The sequence below is a fragment of the Silurus meridionalis genome, chromosome 12, assembly GCF_014805685.1.
Source record: "Silurus meridionalis isolate SWU-2019-XX chromosome 12, ASM1480568v1, whole genome shotgun sequence".
In the NCBI taxonomy this organism is placed as follows: Eukaryota; Metazoa; Chordata; class Actinopteri; order Siluriformes; family Siluridae; genus Silurus; species Silurus meridionalis.
The window spans coordinates 23,448,197-23,464,494 of NC_060895.1; the positions used below are offsets into that span (position 1 = coordinate 23,448,197).

The 16,298-nt window shown below is 36.3% G+C and overlaps 2 protein-coding genes across 2 annotated transcripts; both read right to left on the bottom strand.

The window, feature by feature from the left end:
• Positions 1-513: 513 nt before the first annotated feature.
• mrps23 (mitochondrial ribosomal protein S23) lies at positions 514-2,584 on the bottom strand. The gene is made up of 5 exons (XM_046863139.1): positions 2,424-2,584; positions 1,889-2,068; positions 1,716-1,793; positions 1,424-1,550; positions 514-721 (listed from the first exon to the last, which is right to left on the bottom strand). The coding sequence occupies exons 1-5, from the start codon at positions 2,465-2,467 to the stop codon at positions 590-592; spliced, it is 561 nt and encodes a 186-aa protein (XP_046719095.1). The 5' UTR covers positions 2,468-2,584; the 3' UTR covers positions 514-589.
• A 1,436-nt stretch (positions 2,585-4,020) lies between these two features.
• On the bottom strand, positions 4,021-12,418 carry LOC124395094 (nitric oxide synthase, inducible-like). Its single transcript, XM_046863699.1, is given in 28 exon segments — positions 4,021-4,535; positions 4,641-4,657; positions 4,660-4,834; positions 5,117-5,157; positions 5,160-5,264; positions 5,373-5,494; positions 5,736-5,823; positions 5,934-6,144; positions 6,224-6,390; positions 6,616-6,809; positions 6,904-6,982; positions 7,087-7,207; positions 7,301-7,475; positions 7,562-7,611; positions 7,789-7,893; positions 8,012-8,156; positions 8,239-8,324; positions 8,713-8,907; positions 8,997-9,098; positions 9,184-9,358; positions 9,509-9,648; positions 9,757-9,898; positions 10,226-10,317; positions 10,425-10,587; positions 10,676-10,824; positions 11,620-11,721; positions 12,133-12,234; positions 12,330-12,418. Coding segments are annotated over 27 exon segments (3,237 nt in total). The 5' UTR covers positions 12,190-12,234; positions 12,330-12,418; the 3' UTR covers positions 4,021-4,496.
• Between the last annotated feature and the right edge of the window lie 3,880 nt (positions 12,419-16,298).

Consider the following 16,298-nt stretch of genomic DNA (forward strand, 5'->3'; position numbering starts at 1 on the left):
ATTTTTGTTCATGCCCTTATTTTATTAATTATTTAAAATCTTTTATAATACTTGCTATTGATGTTTTAAAGCACACTGAGAGTCTATATATATATAAAATGTAAATGTCTATATTAATAAAGATGATTATGACTTATTGTTATTATTATAAAGCTAAATATTATTTAGCATTTTAAAAAATAAAAATAATTTTTATAGAAATGTTATCTATAAAAATAACTCAAAAAAATAACCTAGTACTTTTATTATATTATTATTGTAATATTTCATATAATTAGTATCGATTCCAGTGAAGGGAAAGTTACACTCTAGAGCGTACCGAGGTGTTTAATTCTACAACTTGGTGGCAACAGTTGAGGAAGAACCACATACTGTAGATGGTCCTGTACTGGTCTGGGGTGCACATACTTTTCCCCAAATAGTCTGTAATGGAATACAGAATGTTTGAAAAAAATTGAGAAGCTCATTTCCAGTTTCTCGAGACTAAAATGAATGAAGATGAATCCTCAGCGGTGAAGTGGTCATCAAACTTGTTCTTTTATATTCATAACACCTGATCGTGAAAAACAGAGGAACAAAGTCTTTCATGCTATGAGGTGTGTGAAGAGTCAGGAGGAGGGGTGTGTGTGTACTCCTCAGGGGTCTGTGTGTCTTTTTGGTGTTCAGCCAACATCTCGGTTAACTTCATGGCCAGAACAGGATTGTGGGTCTCTGCTGCCACCTGGTGATCAAAAAACAGAATTAGTCTTGATTTTCCACAAGCCTGGTCTCTTCTTCCTTCTTCTTCATGAGCCTCTTTCTTTCTTCCTTCCTTTCCTTCTTTCTGTCAGTGCTTTTAAAATAGTCAAAAAGTAATTTTATTTATTTATTATTATTCGTGTTAAAGACAGGCTGGTGCAGGAAAGAGCGTTTACAGCTCCTACAATGTGAGAACTTGTTCTGCAGATGTTCCACCATGCTAAAAGTAACCCCAAGTGGATAAAACATCTAAAACAACTTACAGCACAGTAAAATTCATCAGCATTGATGGGATGCTATGGTCGGAGTCGACCATGATACAGCACCACTGGATTACAGTGGGGTTAAGGGCCTTGATCAAAGGGCCCAAAAAATGGCAACTTGTCAAAACCAGGGCTTGAACCCCTGCTGACCTTTTGATCAGTAATCTAAAGACTTAACCACTGAGCTAACCACTCCCCAAAGTGGTACCATAAAGGTCCCAAATCATTCGGACCACCAAGACCAGACTGTATAAAACTGATATGTATAACTGCAGTCTAGGGCTAGGCGATATATCGATATATTATCCCCATCGTGAAAAATGATTAGGCGATACTTTTTTGTGAGATATCGCCCAGCACTACTTCAGTATGATATAATGCATAATATACGTGTGTAATTCTGATTCATAAAAGCAACTCACAGCTGGTCTACCAGCTCGCCTCCTGAGCACAACACCATCTGCAAGAAGAGCCTTTGCTGTTTCCTCGAGAAGCATCTCTGGCTTCAGATCTCCTCGGCTCTCCAGTTCACTGTACTTCTCCACAAACCTGAGCAAACACACATCAGTCATATCCTGGTAAATTGAAGATGTAAAATACAATATGTAGGCAAAAGTATGACTTTTCCAACCCTCTGGTCGAACATCTACCCAGAGGCGTGGAGGTTCTTAGAAAAGGAAATCGAGTAAATCTAAAGCTCAGGTGTCATCGTACCTCTGGCAGGTCGACACAAAGCCGGTTTTTGTGAGATCGAAAGCTTTAGGTCCGTTTCCGTACATCTGGTAGAACTTTCTATAGAGAAGAAAAGAGCACAACCTTCATTCAAGTCAATTCCTCCTGTTTTTTATCGCCAAACTAAAAAAAAAAAAAAAGCTCTGGGAATTTACGCTCGTATTTCATCCTCCTTGTAAAAGATTTCCGGGACGTTCTCCTCGGTTTTTGGTCGCACGCGTCTCACCGGTTTCACGTACACAGGGTCTCTCTTCGGAGGAAACGCCGCGTAGACGTCAAACCAAACAGGCTTGTTGGACTCTTTGACCACTCCAGAGCGCATCAGATCTCGAACCCTGGACAAAGTAACAGAAAAAGGTGAGGAACGTTTGAAGGAAATCTAGTGGAACATCTTCCCAGAAGAGTGAAGGATATTAGAACAGGCACTAAATGTGTGCACACTAACCGGTGCTACTTTTTAATACTGATACCGCGATACTAAAAAAATCGTGACGGTGATCAAACCGTAACCATATCAAACCGCAACACCTCTCTATGCACAAGCACTGGTTTTGCTCTGATACAAATGTTTATGTAATATTTTAAGTTCACGAAGTCACAATAATCAGTTTTATCATCAACAATCAACAATAAAATGATAAACAATTCACAGCAAGTACAAAAAAATAATAATATAACCCAAATACGCACCGAGTAAAAACAGTCCCGACCTTTTCAACTCGGCTACCAGCCATCGTGTATATTAAATATAAATATATATTTATATATTCAGAGAAATCAGAATAAACTATCAGGGGTCATGAGAAACGCGTGTCTCCTCGGTTTATTGGAGGTTAATATTTCCCACCCGCATTCTGGAAATCCCGCCTCCTACACACGGATTGGCTTGCAGTGCCCCCAGTCCTGAGTTCTGATTGGTCACTCGTTGACGCTTACTCATAGTTCAAAAAGATAGTGCCGAGTCTTGTGAGAAATTAGCCAATCAGCAAAAAGAAGGCGGGGCTTTCCAAACTGTAGTGGTGTAAAAAGAACGTGGATTACAAGCGGCATAACAGAGCGTTACTTCCTGTTCTTACGGCGGCTTATTGTGAACAAAAAGTATGGTTTAAAAAAAAATAAAAATTGTATTCCTAGCAATGCATTTGTATAAATATACATATTATAAATTATGTTTATTTCTATATACTAAAGTTGAAAATATCAATTATATGTCATATGTGTGTGTGTGTGTGTGTGTGTGTGTGTGTGTGTGTGTGTGTGTGTGTGTGTGTGTGTGTGCATTTTTCTCTCCAGACCTGCATGATTCTTCTTGATACCCATCTTCTGGATGGAGATCCCATCATTTAGAAACCATAATGAATAGACATTCGGTGTTGAAGATGAGGATGGATTCCCTTCTCAGTCTGGTTTCTTGTTAAGGTCCCTTTGTAGTTTTCCCCCTCACCATTGTCACCTTTGACCACCCACAAAACTCATTAAAAGGCAGTGCTCACACAGAAACCGAAGAAATGGCCACTTCTTCTTCTTCTTCTTCTTTCGGCTGCTCCCATTAGGGGCGCCACAGCGGATCATCCGTCTCCATACCCCCCTGTCCTCTACATCTGCCTCTTTCACACCTACTACCTGCATGTCTTCATTCACCACATCCATAAACCTCCTCCTTGGTCTTCCTCTTTTCCTCCTACCTGGTGGCTCCATCCTCAGCATTCTCCTACTGATATACCCCATGTCCCTCCTCTGCACATGTCCAAATCATCTCAATCTCACCTCCTCACCTTGTCTCCCTCTAATAAACTCATTTCTAATCCTGTCCATCCTCATCACTCCCAACGAACATCTCAACATCTTCAGCTCTGCTACCTCCAGCTCCACCTCCTGTCTTTTACTCAATGCCACTGTCTCTAAACCATACAACATCTCAGGTCTCACCACAGTCCTATAAACTTTCCCTTTCACTCGCACAGATACTCTTCTATCACAAATCACTCCTGTTATCACTCTTCTCCACCCACTCCACCCTGCCTGCACTCTTTTCTTCACTTCTCTAACACACTCTCCATTACTGCACTGTTGACCCCAAATGAACTAAATGCAGAATGGCCTAATTCTTTTATAGGGTGTCATTTGTCATAATTTATTGCCCAGTCTGAGAACAATTGTATGAAATTTGGTGTGTGTATTCGATACTGAATTGACAGTGGATTCGATGCATAAAATTGTTTAACCAGTTTAAAGCCCATCACTCGAATATTTATGAATCAATTGATTCATATCCTGCTTATAGAAAATGTAGAGCACATCAGGTTCTTTCCATCGGTTTATTTCTTTGTTTGTTTATACAGTACATATATGCAGAATAATCAGTTGAAAACCAAAATAATAGACATTTCAATTTCCAAACTTTTTTTTTTAAATTAAAGACACATTTACAAAATGTATACATAGAAATAGTCATGAGTTTAGCGACACCAAAGGATCCAAAACAAGGATTACATTTTACGAAAGTGATTATATTAATATTACATTATTAAAGAAAAAAAAAAGAAATGACTGACTTTTTTTAATGATTGAATTGAAGAATTGGCGAATGAATGATTATAATTGAATATTCAAACACCAATACATGTGATTCCCGATGCTGGAATCAAATGACAATATGTTACACGTACAATATGTATTACTGATCACAATTCGTGACTTTTGGATCTCTGATGCTGAAGCGAACTCATGGTGATAGACCTGGACATCTCCTCGGTTGCAGAACTAGGCCCCGAAGATATCCTCATGATACCTCTTTTCAGCCTAAAACCAAAGGATGATCATTACTGTACATATACAAGCAAATGATCTTCATATCATAAAGACTAGCCAGGAAATCAAATCATTGGATTGGTGATGTTCTCTCACCTTCAATTGGTCCAAAATTCTCCAGCCTGTGTTAATGTTATACCCAGATGGTTAACCAGGATCTCCTTTATAGCATGCGCAACATCCCGGGCCATTTTCATGCTCCCACACACATACACATGTCCAGCGCTCTGGTTCAAGACCGAATGAACCTCTTCGCTAAGCTGCTTTTTCAGAACGTCTTGAACATATACCTAGGCAAAAAAAAAAAGAGAAGGTTATGGCAACCATGCACCATGAAACAACCTCAATTACTACGACGAAGCTGCCAAATAGTCCAGACATTGTAGTATCTGGACCCTTGTTTCTCAGATTTATTTTTAACTCTCAGAACTTACTTCAACTTCATTAGATCGAAAGGTTGAGGAGCTGCTTATCAATTAGAAGCATTATACTAGACTTAAAAACAATCATCTTGTCCTATGAGAAGAGGTTTGTGTTAATTATATTTTCCACCCAATGGAATTGAGCAGTACCTTGGGGCAACCAGGCTGGCGAGAGTACGCTGGCGTGACGCTTTCAGAGTGCCGTTTTCTTTCATTTCGCACGTTTCCTCTTTATAAAGATGATCCGTCTCTGCACCACGGCATCCAAACACCAGCATCATCCCACTCTTTTGCAACCCTGCAAAAACAGGTGAACGTTGATCGCATTGATCTTCAAGGTTGCTAAAACAATCAGGATTGAGCATATCGCAGATTTCCAGATGTCCAGGAGTGGATTTGGGCGTACCTGTCTTTTTCATTTCATGGAATTGTTGCTGCCAGAAGCTGCGGAATGGAGCGATGCCACTTCCTGCTCCGATTAGGATGGTCGGAGTGCTGGGGTCTGGTGGAAGGTGGAATCCGGCAGATCTGGAATCATAAGCATTACGCTATAAACCACTTTCATGCCAGAATTGGTTCCCAAAGATCCCAACTGATTATAATCAAAATCAGAATGCTTGCAGTTGCTCAAAGTACAATAAAAATGGAGATTAGGATAAAATACTTCAGAGTACTCCCTCTTTTCACAGATCTACAGTCTTCATTTCATTTATTAAATAATGTGGTCTCTATTTGCATAAAAACAAAAACAACCCATTCGGTTGCATACCCATGAATAAAGCAGGGAACTGTCTGTCCTTCTTTGAGAGTGTTGAGCCATGTGGTGCAGACACCTTGATGTAGAGGACCCTTTCCATCTAAGAGGAACCAATAAAGGATGTTAAAAATGTTTCACAACATACATTATTTATGTAAGCTTCATATCCAGTAGCACCGATCTACTCATGTTGTGCATGAAGATTAATACCTTGGGTGCGATAATTGACAACAGACATGGTGAGGTGAAGCTCATGAGGGTAGAGATCAGGGGAGGAACTGACAGAGTATAGGCGTGGCTTCAGTAGGGGTAGCTGGCTAAGAAGGAAGGCTGGGGAGACCTCCAAGGAAGGAAACTCCTCCAGAACCTCCATGAAGTTGGGCGTGCGGAATGCTTTCCATTCAGAGTAAGATTTGGAATCCTACAAAAAAGTGTGTTAAGGTTTAAATTAGTTTCCAAAAGCGAAGAATTTGTGAATCAAGAATGCTTTCGAAACATACCGATGCCAATGCAAGCAAGCGCTGGTGGTCATTTTCCTTCTTGGTCAATTGTGAAAGCTTACGTAGGAAGCTTTGAGAAGGTGGTGTGGTGATGTCCAGGAGGAATGTCAGAGCCTGGGTTAGAGAGCAGGCTGGGATACGGGAATCTGTCTGCCATTCTTCACCACCTACAAGACACCACAATCAAAAACAAAAAAGATTTGATTCTCAAATCTTTGGCCATTTTAGGCATTTCGGATGCTAATTCTGTATCTAGTTAGCATAGATATGTTTACTAGCCTTGTTTGTAAGTTACCTTGTATGGTCACGAGTCAATTGGTGATCATTATTATTCAAGGATTTTAATATGATGACATTTAATAAAAGTAATATAAGTTTGGTAGAACGTTTACCTGGACCAGACTCAGACAGGTATTCCAGTCGAACACTCTTGTTGGTCGTAGGAGCATTGGGGAGGTGCTTCAGAATGCCCATCACCAGCTCCTGTGAATTCCCTGGGAAAATGCCCACATGGTCACCTGCAGCATACTTTAAGACCTCTTCCTTCCCACTATCCACTTCCAGCTCGACCAGCAAAGTCGAGCGGCTGAAAACAGAAACGTCAAGAAATGTCAAAAAAACCTGCACAAAATGGCATAGCAAGGTTTGGAGGATGTCGAGTAAGTTGATTAAGAGCAGACCTTGACTCAGCGCTCTGGAGATTCTTTCTTTTCTTCAGCTTCATGGGAAACACAGTTTTTGAGTGTAGCCCTGAAAGAGCTGAAAGAACCACAGATGTAGACTGTTCAGGACCATAATTGGTGTTCATTACACAAATATTTATTTTTATACATGTATATATGGTTTAACTGATAGACAAGTACCTGAGATGTGGTCTAGGGTGCTGCTGTCAGGTTGCACCCGGTGTTTCAGAGCATCCCAGGTCTCTGTTAGGTGTTCAGTCCCTGAAAGCTGCCCCTTAACACCAAATTCCTCACATGCAGCCTACAGAATAAGAATAAAATCGTAAAAAAAAGATGAATGTTGGTGTACTACGTAAACGTTTTACCGTTAAAGGTAGCCTGTGTCCTATCAAACCTTAAATACGTTGCAAGCCCAGGCGGAGAAAGCCTCTTCCTGTCCATTAAGCTCATCTCCTTCTCCCATGGAAGTCACACGTTTGGCTCCCAAGTCTGCGAACTTATCGTCCACGGTGTGGGCAAAAGCACAAAACTGAGAGTACATGCGAGAGCCAAGGCCAAACACACAGTACCTGTGCAATAAAAAAAATTGTAAGCTTCTGTTCTTAATTAGCTCATAAATGGTAAATTAGGTTAAGCAGATAGCCTCAGGACTTACCTCATGTTGTTTTGCAGATTATTCAAATTCATGAGTTGCTTCTTGAAACTCTGGAAAATAAGATGTGCATTTAAGATCTTGCGTACATCTGCCGTTTCTTTTACTCTCTAATGCATTATAAAGGTAACAGCTAACACATTATTTCTTCATAAAACAGGAAGGACATTTAAAACTGTTTCTAATCATTAAACCACCCAAATACATGCATACAGTATACTGGTGCATACCTCTCCATTTCCTGGAGGGTCTCCATTGCCAAAAGTGCTGGTGACCACCATCATAAGACGTTCGTTCTTAAGATCCTGGAAACTGTAGTCCTCCATGCAAAGTATCTAGATCAGTAAAACATAAGTGTACCTATATGAGTTGAGTGTTTCTTGTACAGATAAACAATATTAAATCAGCTTCATTGAAAGAAAGGACCTGAAAGGTTGGGGTTGGGTTTCTTACCCTGGTATTGAAGGCACAGCTGAGCATTGCCTTGAGCTTTTTGGCGAAGGTCTGTGATTTTCCGGTTTCAGTAGCGTAGAGGATGGTGCAAGAGACTCGCTTTTTCAAGGCAGACTGCATGAGTATTTGAGAGAAGACCACTGCCCTGAAGAATCAGAATTATAATTTACATCATTAAATCATTTGTAGAGTGAGCATCGACAATCAACAGCTTGAGCTTAACTTACTTTGTAAGTGCTTTGAAGCTGATTCTTTTGCGTTTCTTTAGTCCTTTTGTCTTGTCTTTCCAGACGTATGTTAACCATGGATCAGGCTACAAACGACAACAATAGCAACAGCAAATAAACATGAGGAAACTGAATATGCCGTATATACTGATATTTTCGCTCTGTCTGCTATAATGAGAATACGATATTTTATTCTATAATGTTTTAGCAACATACAATGATTGCTCTGATAATTCTGGACCTTTCAGAGTTTAGTGAAATGCATAATATTGAGGATTTAATGCACCTGGCGTGAGGTGTAGTTAGCCTCAAATAAAGCTGTGTCTTAGTTCCTTAATATGAATATATGCATTAAAAAAAGATCTGGCAACCTCGGATACATTTCTTTTGGACTTCACTAACTCTGAATATGGATCTTGTGCCATCAAAATAATGATTAATGTTCTGGTAGAAGGTGCAGAGAGAGAGTTCTACCTGGTAGTAGTAGAAGGGGGACAGGATGTAGCTGATCATCTCCTGGTGGAACACAGGGGTCAGAGAACCGGACATGGGAGGCACCAGCCAGATCCAGTCAGCAGGACAGCCACCACGCAGGCGTAATTCAGTCTCCATGTGCTTCATGAAGGACTCGGCAGCGGAGTGGTGGTCCATAATGGTCACCTTGTTTTTCTGCAACACAAGACAGGGAGGAACTTAGACCTCCTACATATTATAAAAAACTATTTCCTCTGTGTACATAATGGTCAAGAGCTTTGTACCTGAAAACTGTGAATCACAGCAACATTGACGGCAACCAGAGCCTGGTCCTTCCACAGTGATGACAGCTTGTGTGTATCTAAACCCATACAGCGTCCAACTTTCTGTAGAAAAAGCATTACAAACAGATTTTAGTTTAATCCTCTTCTAAACTTCTGGATCGTCCCATTTTAAGTGAACTGGGTTTACCTCCAGCATGTTGTAGCGCTGAGAATCGCAGAAGTCCCTCACACCAATCTCAGTGCCCATGTACCAGCCATTAAAGGGGCATGCTGTGAACTCAAGACCACCGATCTCCAACAACATGTTGGACACTGCAGGCAGTGTGTACCATTTCAGGTTCAAGTCTTTGAACCATTCATACCTGTGTGAAAAAAAAAAAAAAAAACGTTTTAACGCATGGCCAGTCTATCTATTATAAATATATATATATATATATATATATATATATATATATATATATATATATATATATATATATACACAATCTATTATATATACACATGCCACTTACTGTGGGTGCTCCATTTCAACCTCCAGTATCAACTCTGGGGGGAGTTCAAACATTTCAGGATCTTCTCCATTGGCTTGCACGATCAGTGGCAGAACATCAAAGGAGTTGTACTTTGGGGTCCATCCAAGTTGGACACAAATCTATTCGAAAGGCAGAGGTCAGACACTTCAGAAAGCACAATGACACAATTATGGTGCACAAATTATGCATTATTGATATATATATAAACCGGAGTGTGACTTGGATACCTCAGTGAACTCCACATTAGCAGGGTCGCCTATAACACTCCCATCTTCCATCTGATAGCCAGCGTATCTGATGAGCTGACTGTTCCAAACACGGAAATCATGCTGGCCATCGGTTCTTTGAGGGAACACAGTGATTGCTGATCTTTAAAAAAAAAAAAAAAAAAATCATAGGTTTATATCAGTGTAATAAGGTGCACATAATACAAGAATATGTGATATATAGAATTTAATAACAAATATTGTATATATTTATATATATATATATATATATATATATATATATATATATATATATATATATATATATATATATATATATATTATATTATAAAAAAAGAACATTCTGGGACATGCTGTTTTAGGAAAATAATTATATAGTGATTATAATTAACCTCGTGGTGAATCTACTGTATATGACCGTCCCATGCTAGCATGACAGGGTTTTTTTTTTATTGCATTATAAATGTACCTTAAATTGCCTCCATTTGTTGCAAACTTGATGTGAGAACACAAGAACTGGAACATTTCTTTCGCGGTCCTGCATTTGCGTGCATCGAACATCTGGAAAGAGCCATATCTCACATTCAGTTTTGTCCTTTTCAGTTCTTTATCTTGAAGTTTATCAACACAAATGACGGTTTGAGATCTTAAGAATAAAAATATCTGACCTGCAAATTGGACCACTGGATCCTGCCGATGCACCTGGGCGCATTCCTCCAAGCTTGTTTGGCTCCAAATGCAAGTTCCTCTCCTGTGAGCTGATAAGTACCGGTGGCATCAATCTCACAGGCCACCTCATTAACACGAGCCAGATGCTCTTCGATTTTGGACCTATAAAGAAATAGCACCGGATCAAAAACAGGACTCATCTTAATTTGTTTTATTTATTTATTAACAAATGCTAGTGGAGGACACGCACGTTTTGAAGGACTTGTAGTACTGGTTGATGAAGTCGATAGCCTGGATGAGGAGCTCGTTAGTGTTAGGTGGGGAAGACGGAACCGAGCGCATTAAGGTCTTTGGGTTCATTAAGGAGCCTTCACACATTTTCGGCTTGCAGATCTGATTCTGTGAACAAGTGAGAGTGAAAATGCAGTAGTTTATTTCTAACGAAATTTGATGGAATAAATATTTATGTATTCCATCTACGACATGTAAAATCACCTGTCACTCATTTATACATTATGTAGATTAGATTAATGTAGATTAGACTGTCTATATGTCTATATACAAACTTTTATATGTCTAATGTAGATTATACATCATATACATATATGCATCATGTAGATTAGATTTGGGTGGATTAGACAAACAGTGTAGACGTAAATCTATTAAAAAAAAAATCACCTGTCTTTCATTTATACATTATGCAGATTAGATTTATGTAGATTAGACTGTCTATATGTCTATATACAAACTTTTTATATGTCTAATGTAGATTATACATCATATACATTTACACATTATGTAGATTAGATTTAGGTAGATTAGACAAACAGTGTAGACATGTAAATCTATAAAAAAATCACCTGTCTTTTATTTATACATTATGCAGATTAGAGTTATGTAAATTAGACAAAGTGTGTAGACATATACATCTACGAACATATATATATATATATATATATATATATATATATATATATATATATATATATATATATAAAATCACCTGTCATTCATTTTATACATTATGTAAAATTATGTTTATGTAGATTAGATGAAAATTATAGATGGAAATTCATAATTGTTTTTAAGAATATTATTATTTATTAGACATTACAAACATTATATTTACTTTATATTTTTTTAGTGCTTGAACCAAAAACGAATGCATTGATTTTCCCTCATGGAAGCACTCACCTTGACAGCTCGGTGGAAAAGTGTGTCTTGGTGGCTGGAACCACTCTGAAAGTTTTTCATATGAACTGACATCGGACATCGGCTGATCCGGCTTTCCCGAACCTGTAGAAGAAAAATAAACATTCTGTTATGCTTAACAATATTCTTCTTCTTCTTCTTCTTCTTCTTCTTCTTCTTCTTCTTCTTCTTCTTCTTATTATTATTATTATTAATGGTAGTAGTAGAAATTTTAATGATCATAATTCTGTAAATTGTATATGCAATTTTATATATATATATATATATATATATATATATATATATATATATATATATATATATATATATATATATATATAAATAAATAAATAATACAAATATAAATACATATAAATCTATATAATATTAAATACATACAAATAAACAATTTGATCTTTTAATTTAAATTTTTTATCTTTTACATTTTTTTCAATCTTTTATATTTAAATTTTACCTGATTGTACATCATATTTGAGCTTATTGGACTTTACTTGCCTTATTTGTCTGGGTCAGCGGGAGCTCCTTCTTGCTTTCGTGAATAATCTTTCCCATTTTTTCTTAAATAAAAGCTTCTTTTCTTGACTTGAAATATAAACTCTGTGATAATACATAAAAACGTCTGTGTTAATGAAGTATATATATAAATAATTTACTTCTATGGTTTATATCTGTTAATACAATTAACTTCTTACCTTACAGTTCTTCTCTTCTTCTCGTTCTACTAGTGGTAGATGATGTACAAGCTGTGGCAAGTGCACACCTAATTCAAAACATTTGAACGAGCTTCTCTTTTATAGTCTTCAGCTGCTTCATGTTTCGGGGCAGGACACGTTGTGTCTAGAGCCAGTGGGCAGGGCCGTGTTCTAATCAACCAGCATGTCAACAAACTTTTTCAACACTGAGATATTTGCTTTTTTTTTCCTTGTGGGAAATAAATGAGTTCTATTTATAGATTTGCTTGTAGAATTATAGCTTTTTAAAACAGAAAAGGAAAAAAAAATCACGTATTAGTTCCTTTTTTTTTTTTTTTTCCTGGTGGCCCTCATGGTGACACCAGGTTGAGTGTAGATCAGCTCAGATGCTCAGATTAAAGGTCCTTCAAGGTGATCTCTTGACAGACAAAATTCTGACACCAGTATATCCTGGGTCTGGTTTTAGGTGAGAACTTTGTCCATCTGAAGCATGTCTGATATGGCTTCAAGTTCAGTGGAGTTAGACTGACCTGTTCTAGAACATCTAAAATCCTTTAAACTGGAGTTATTATCATTTGGAAACATTTGTTTCTTTTTTGCTGAGATGTATCAAGAAGGAGCTTGAGGTTTTGTGGGTAATTTTAAAGATCTGAATGTCTGTTGAAGCAAAAGGTTCTCAACTTCACATTCGCACGTACTCTAAGATATTAATCAGAGCAGAAGGTTGATGCGATCAGACGATAAACAGATTTTCTGACGCAGAAATTTGATAAAAAACTATAGCTGAAATGGTTGATACACCTGATTATATTTCTACAGAAGAAACAGTAGCACTCACTCACCATTTCCTAACCTTCCTGCTCCAGGATAGAGCATCAAGATGACCCAAGTTGAACCCTAACCAGCTTGGACATAAAAAAATATTCTTTTGCATTTAATTGTAATTATTAAACTATTATCCAACAGCTGATTACCTCAACATTGATGGAGCTATAATAAAAGTTTACCAAGATAAGGATAGGTTCCTCTTTTGCGTCTGGTTTCTCTGAAGGTTTCTTCCTCATACCATCTCAGGGAGTTTATTTTGAGTGATGAGAACTATGGCTCACTCATTAGGGAATGTATGGGGATTTATATTCACAACCTATTGAATTATGTAAAGCTGCTTTGCGCCAATGTGCTTCCTGAATAGAATTTTTACGAGGCTGTAAAGTATTAATGTGATAAATATCGGCTTTAATTTCTATATATCACCGCTCTAGAAAACATCAGATGTATATGAATTAATTGGGGTCATTCTAATTTATTTTTTCACCCAACAGGAAAGGTTTTCTCAGTTTTTCCAAAAATATAGTCCTAAAACAATAAAAGTTTGCTTTGTGGTTCATTGGTTACGTTTTTTTTTTTTTTTTTTTTGCTTTATTAACGTGAAGCGAAAAAAAAAAGAGGCCGGAATACAAAAAACAAAACAAATTCAAATACAAAACAAAAACAAATCCTTTCTGTTCTAAATATGAATAAATAGGAAATACAATACATTATTTCATAGGCAACAATAACTGCTAATAATGCTAATAAATTAAATTATATATATATATATATATATATATATATATATATATATATATATATATATATATATATATAATAATAATAATATATATATATATATATATATATATATATATATATATATATATATATATATATATATATATAATTATAAAATTATATGATATAAAATTATATTAATTTATATGATATTTAGTTAAATTATATTTAAAATGATAAGTTGTCACTTTTAGGAAATATGTGAATTTTTGTTTTGGAGTTACTGGAAAAACGAAATTGACATGGCGATAAGAATCCATTGTTACATTATTATGATAAAGACAATGAGAAAAAAACAGCTTGGTAGAAGTGGGATTTAAACTCCATTTTTATCATCCACCATCCTCACCACTGAGCTACACTTTCCCGATATAAATTCTGATCTTGTTTACATAACAACAGATTAAAGCAGAAATCTACTGTACAGAAAAACGTTAGAAGAAGCCTCAGGCAAAAGGAAGCATTACTCAGTCAGACCTGCTTGAATGAACTTCCTTCTCTTTGTAAATGATCTTCTATTCTCGTTAGTTTTTTTTTTTCCCTCCTCGTGTTCATGTTTTGTTTTTGTCAAGGCTTTCTGCATTCTTGACAGCTAATGAATGGAAAGGAAAAGAGTTTAACCAGAAAGGTGTGCTGTTAGATATACATTACCGTGATCCAGGTTTGGTGCAGGATTAGCAATGTTATGTAATTAATAATTGACTTAATGTGTTGTGCATGTGTAACAGGATTAGTTAAAAAAAAAAAAAAAAAAAAAAAAAAAATATATATATATATATATATATATATATATATATATATATATATATATATATATATATATATATATATATATATAATTAATTTTTTTTCTAATTAAAAAAAAATATATATATATAATTTTTAAAATATAGATTTTATTTAATTTTAAATATTTTTTATTTAACATATTGATTTATTTAATTGCCAATATTGTTTTTTCATTTTAAATATTGATTTTCTTATTTTAAATATTTATTATTTTAGTTATCGATTTATTTTATTTGAAATATTGATTTGAAATATTTTTGATCCTCATTCTTTTTTCTCATTAATCGACACTCAAAGTTAACAGAAAATGATAATAACAAAGTGAAAACAGAATTCTAGAAATGCCTGTACATTTTTACAAACCGAGCTTCCACGTGTACATGCGTTTTCAGACCCTTTGCTGCAAGGCACAGATCTGGAGAAGGCTTTAAAACGTTTCTGCTGTACTGAAGAGCACAGTGGCCTCGATAATTCTCAAGTGGAAGAAGTGTGAAACAACCAGGACTCTTCTAAGAGCTGGTCATCCAGCCAAACTGAGTAATCTAATGAGGAGGGCCTTAGAAAGAGAAATGACCAAGAACCTGATGGTCAGTCTGACTGAGTTCCCAAGATCCTGTTTGGAGATAGAACAAAGTTCCAGAAGGACAACCATCTCTGCAGCATTCCACCGATCTGGGCTTTATAATATATATATAAATATATATTAAATTTTTTTTAAGAACCTTACCTATGTTTTTACAAGGCAAACTACATTCACATCATCATTTAGGAGATACGCACCAAAGATACTGAAAGCGTGGCTTAGGTTGTTCCACCTCAGTGAAAAAGAAAGGTATTGTTTTGTTTCCAGAGTTTCCTTTAAAGAAAGCATGTGTTTTCATACAAGAGTTTATGAGAAAAGTTTGCTATTTTTTTTAGTAAATGAAAAAACCAGTATAATCGTTATAACGCGGACGACGATAATGAAATCTTTAATGCATCACTAATAATATACCCAACTCAAGCTAACTAATAGGGTTATCTAATATTTCTTATGGCATTTACCAGCTCACGTTTGGTTTGTGGGAGAATTTTTTTTTAATCTACATACTCAAACCCCCACCCAAAAAAAAAAAATCACCAGCTGGCATCTCAGCTCATTTCAACCTCCGTTGATGGAGATTATGAATAGTCTTATTGTTCAACAACAAGAAAACTTCTGGTATAAAATGTCATTTAAATCTGTTTCTCTTCCATGAGGGATTCCCCATACTGTGTTCAAAACAGCCCTGCTCTTTAAAACAGATATTAAGAACTGACGGAGAAATATGCACAGACCCTGTTCGTCACAGCCTGCGTCTCAATGCAACAGGAGATTGCTTCATGTTTGTTCCCAGCTTCAAGATGTCTGCGTTGATAATAATAAAGAATGCTCTCATTTTTGTTTCCTCCTTTCATATTTTTTACTGTCATTCTGTCATATCGTTTTCAGTCCTGGGAGACAGAAATGACACAGAAATACACAAACTAGGCCTAGTAAACATTCATTTTCACAGACTGTAGTGAACAAAGGACATTATTGAGCTATGA